This window comes from Manis pentadactyla, chromosome 15 (assembly GCF_030020395.1).
Source record: "Manis pentadactyla isolate mManPen7 chromosome 15, mManPen7.hap1, whole genome shotgun sequence".
Lineage (NCBI taxonomy): Eukaryota > Metazoa > Chordata > Mammalia > Pholidota > Manidae > Manis > Manis pentadactyla.
The window spans coordinates 10,311,796-10,315,750 of NC_080033.1; the positions used below are offsets into that span (position 1 = coordinate 10,311,796).

Here is a 3,955-nt window from a genome sequence, read left to right on the forward strand (position 1 = left end):
GGGCTCTCTGAAATGTGGCCTCCTCAGACAGCCGCCCCAGACCAGCCCCATCTGAAGTAGCTTCCCGAGGCCTGTCACCTCACTCTGTTGCCACAGGGGCCTAGTGCTTTCCCTACCAGCTGTTTCTCTTTTGTCACCATCCCCACTGGCAGTCTTCATAGTATAATGAAAGGCCAGTTGTGTCACTGTCACCTCGCTCAGAGTAAAGCCAAAGCTGCCAGTCTCCCACTTGCCCCAGGCTCATCTATGCCAGCCTCCTGGGCTCCTTGCTGTTCCTCAAACCTCCAGGCATGCCGTCTCGGACACTGCACAGAACAGCTGCCCCCTCACTCAGTTTAGGTCTCCACTAATGTCACCTCAGGGAGGTCTTTAACCTGTGACTCATCCCCAGAACCTGCTTTAGGTAGAGAAGTTAACCCACTAGGCTTGAGACTGCTGTCCTCGGGCCCACTTCCCTGGCTGGCCCTCAGCTGGTGTCTGGGGACTTGGATTTCAGCAGGGTTCTCGCCATTCCCGATCAGTAAGAGTACCTGTGAAAATGGTATTTCTGCTGAAGCCCTGCTTTCCTTCTAGGAGCCCGGAATTTTGGTACATGCTAGGCAGAGGCTTTTCTGTGCTACCCCTGATACAAAGCCTGGGCACTGAGCCTCTCATGAGCTGCCCCGGCAGACATTTCACATGTGCTGTCTCCTTTGTTGCTGGAGGAACTGAGCTGTCCTGTGTGACTGCACCATGAGGACACGGGGAAGTTTGCACTGGCTTCCTCTGGACTTCGTCCTGTGTGACTTTTCCCTGATTATGCTTTGTGTCCTTGTGTGATTTTGCTTCGTATGATAATAAATCACAGGGGTACAACTATGAAATCATCAAACACAGGGGTGATGCGGTGGACCCCGGGCACACTCTCCCTTCCCTACTCTTTCTTCTTAGCACTTAAGCCACCATTTGCCATCTTATCGTATTTTAGTTATTTATCTTGCATATTGCCTCCCCACCAGCCAGGCCCCTGTCTTGGTCTCTGCAGTGCCCCAGCCTCAACATGCACAGACCCACAGAAGACCCTGGGAGAATTTTGCTGATTGACAACTGTAACAGATTTATTCCCAAAGCTGGAGATCCTCCCTGGGCTTGTGATGGGAAGGAGGACTTGGCCAGAGCAGCAGAGCAGCATGGGATGGACAGGCGTGGGGCAACTGGCTCGGAGGCTGGCAGGTCCTTACACGGGCTCCATCTGCAGTTCTTCCCCGTCCACAGCCTCGATCTGGTGGAAGGCGGCGTGCGAGCCAATGACCACAAGGGTGGCTCCTGCAGGAAAGCAGGTAGTTTAGGGCCTTGTGTCCTCACCTGGCTGCACCACCTACCCCAGCTCCCCAGACCCTGTACTCACCCAGGACCCAGAAGACGGCCGAGCCCGCACCAGCCAGCCAGAAGAAGGGAAAGGAGACTCCCCCAGCCAGAGCGTACTGATGGGCTGGGCTCACCTCTCGGCCTGGGGGACAGATGGCATTGCGGTAGCTGCTCCCACACTCAGTGCCCTCTCCCTCAGTAATCCCAGATGCCCCTCAGCATCTGGTGTCACACACTCTGGGAGCCTCAGAATCATCCAAACTCCTCACGCCAAGATGCTCCACCTCCTGGCCCCACCCATTTCTCTGACATGCCCAATGTCCACCCGAATACCGAACACCTTCCTCAAACACCAACCCCCCACCCTGCAACCTGCCTTCTACTAGGAAGCTCCCAGCCTCCCACTCCCCCAGACTAAGGCTCTCCTGCTCCAACCTGCACACAAAGACCAGGAGACGAGGAGTCACCAACTGGTGGCCCAAGGGCCAAGTCTGATCGCAGATGTGGGTTTTGAGCCTGCACATTGTTCTCCAAGAATTTAAATTGTGGTGGACAAGAGAAACTGAGTGATTTCATATAGCGATACAGACTTTTGGCTTCCTGGGTAGCAGAACTGGAACATCGGATCTGCACGCCCTGGTGGCAGCAGTGGCTGAAGCCAAGTTGTGGCTGTGCTCCAGGCACCCCCTCCATGCCCTCTGTGTGCCTGATGTGCCCCAGCCACCCTGATCCTATACATAACTCACAGGCCCCTGAAGGACTCTGTCTTAAGTCTACCTGTTTGTCTGATCTCACTCCAAACCTAGAGCTTCCCCTAGGTGGGGACTCAGGCCCCTCTTTTTTCCCAGTGGTGCTTGGCACCAGTCTAGGCCCACATAAACCGCAAGCCTCAGCTCCCTGCTGCACTGAGAAGTGCAAGGATCTTCCACCCAGGAAGCAGGAAAGGGAGATCTAGGCCAGAGTAAGGGTGCCACCTGGCGTCCAATGTGGGTACCTGCAGCTGATGCTTTCCCCAGAGGTTAGCGAGGAGGGAGGGAAGAGGTTTAAGGCACGGGAGAGTGGATTCTGGGGTATTTCACACGACATTCGAGGAATAACAATTTGAGAGGGCTGAGTCTAGGTAGGAGCATTTGGTGTGTCTGACATTTTAATGGACTGAGTTTGGGGCAACTAGCATAGATCTAGGCTTGGGCAAACTTGGGTTTGGGGTCTAAGGCTTGTGTTCCAAAAGACCAGGATTTGAAGGATCAGACCCTGTCTGGACAGCGGATTTCTCACCAAACAGCACAAACTTGGACTGCAGCGTGCGCAGATAGAGGATGTAACAGGCGCCGAAGAAGACAGCCAGAGCCACCAGCAGCATGGGGGACGTCACCCTGGTTAAGGGCAGGAAAGCATTGGTCAGGCAGCTGGTATGAGCCAGCCAGCGGGACCCTGACCTCTACACCAGCAGCTGGCAGGCTATGTCCTTGAGGCCAAGTAATTCCAGGTCACATCTGGTCACATTGCATCCTGGCAAGGCTCATACGGGTGTAGGGACCTGGCCGCTTGGTGAAAAGGTCTGGCAGAGCCACCCCACGGGGGCGGGGCCCAGCTGTTCGGGGGGCTCTTTGGTGGGGGCGAGGGCGCGGCAGGGCAGGAGAGGCACTCACACACAGTACAGGATGAGGCCCAGGAACACGAACACATAGTTGCTCTGGTAGAACTCCACATTGCGTACGAGGCGCTGGCACAGCTCGCCCAGGTTGCGAGGCCTCGAGAAGCGCCGCTGGTCCACGAAGGAGCCCCAGGGCCGGATGGTCGCGCGGCGCCTCTCCAGCCACTCACGGCCGGCGCCGGAAGGGATCAGTTTCGGCAGCAGTGTCCTGGTGGGTGGGGCTGGGTCAGCGGTAGACCGGGATGGAGCCCGGACCCCGAGCAAGGAGCGGGCCGAGGGGGATTGATGTCCGGAGTCCTGGGGAAAAGGTTCAGGACTCCTGTATCCTAGGGGAGAAGGGGACTGAGGGCCCAGACTCCAGAGTCCTCGAAGAGGCCAGGCGCCTGGATTCGTGCCTGAAGGCCCGGATTCCTGGGACCCGAGGGAGAAGGGGGCCAGGGGTTGGGGGGGCGCCAGGACGCCTTGGTCGCGGTCAGGTGGTGCCAGAGCAGGCTTGCTTACGTGGCGCTCAGCCCTTCCGCCTCGGCTTCCTTCTGCTGGTCCTTCTCGGCCGCCATGTCCGCGTTCTGAGGGGCAGAACCGCTGTAACAAGCCCGGGTCCTGCAGACTCCGGCAGCCCGGCACGGGCCCGGCCTCACCCAGCGGAGCCGACGTGGCTCCAACCGGAGCCGCGGCGGCGGCGGTTCTGCCGTGGAGCACTGTGGGAATTGTAGTCCTGGTGCGGTCGGGACGGGTGTGGTCCGGCTCCTGGAACCCCGCGGGAAATAGTCACCTAAGGTCACGCTAAGCCCCTTTGGGCATTGTGGGAATTATAGTTTCAGAAGCGGGGCGTGTGTTGTCGGGGAAGGTGAGTTGTCAGGCGTCTGCGCGGTCCGAGCACTAAAGGCAGAAGCAAGCTCTGCGTGCTCTCCCCGGTGCAGGGTACAATGGGGACCGTGTGGACCTGTCGTT

At 58.0% G+C, this 3,955-nt stretch overlaps 1 protein-coding gene across 1 annotated transcript; it reads right to left on the reverse strand.

The window, feature by feature from the left end:
* Window positions 1-1,070: 1,070 nt before the first annotated feature.
* On the reverse strand, window positions 1,071-3,725 carry RABAC1 (Rab acceptor 1). The gene is made up of 5 exons (XM_036896515.2): window positions 3,506-3,725; window positions 3,000-3,212; window positions 2,626-2,723; window positions 1,388-1,489; window positions 1,071-1,305 (listed from the first exon to the last, which is right to left on the reverse strand). The coding sequence occupies exons 1-5, from the start codon at window positions 3,559-3,561 to the stop codon at window positions 1,217-1,219; spliced, it is 558 nt and encodes a 185-aa protein (XP_036752410.1). The 5' UTR covers window positions 3,562-3,725; the 3' UTR covers window positions 1,071-1,216.
* Window positions 3,726-3,955: the final 230 nt, after the last annotated feature.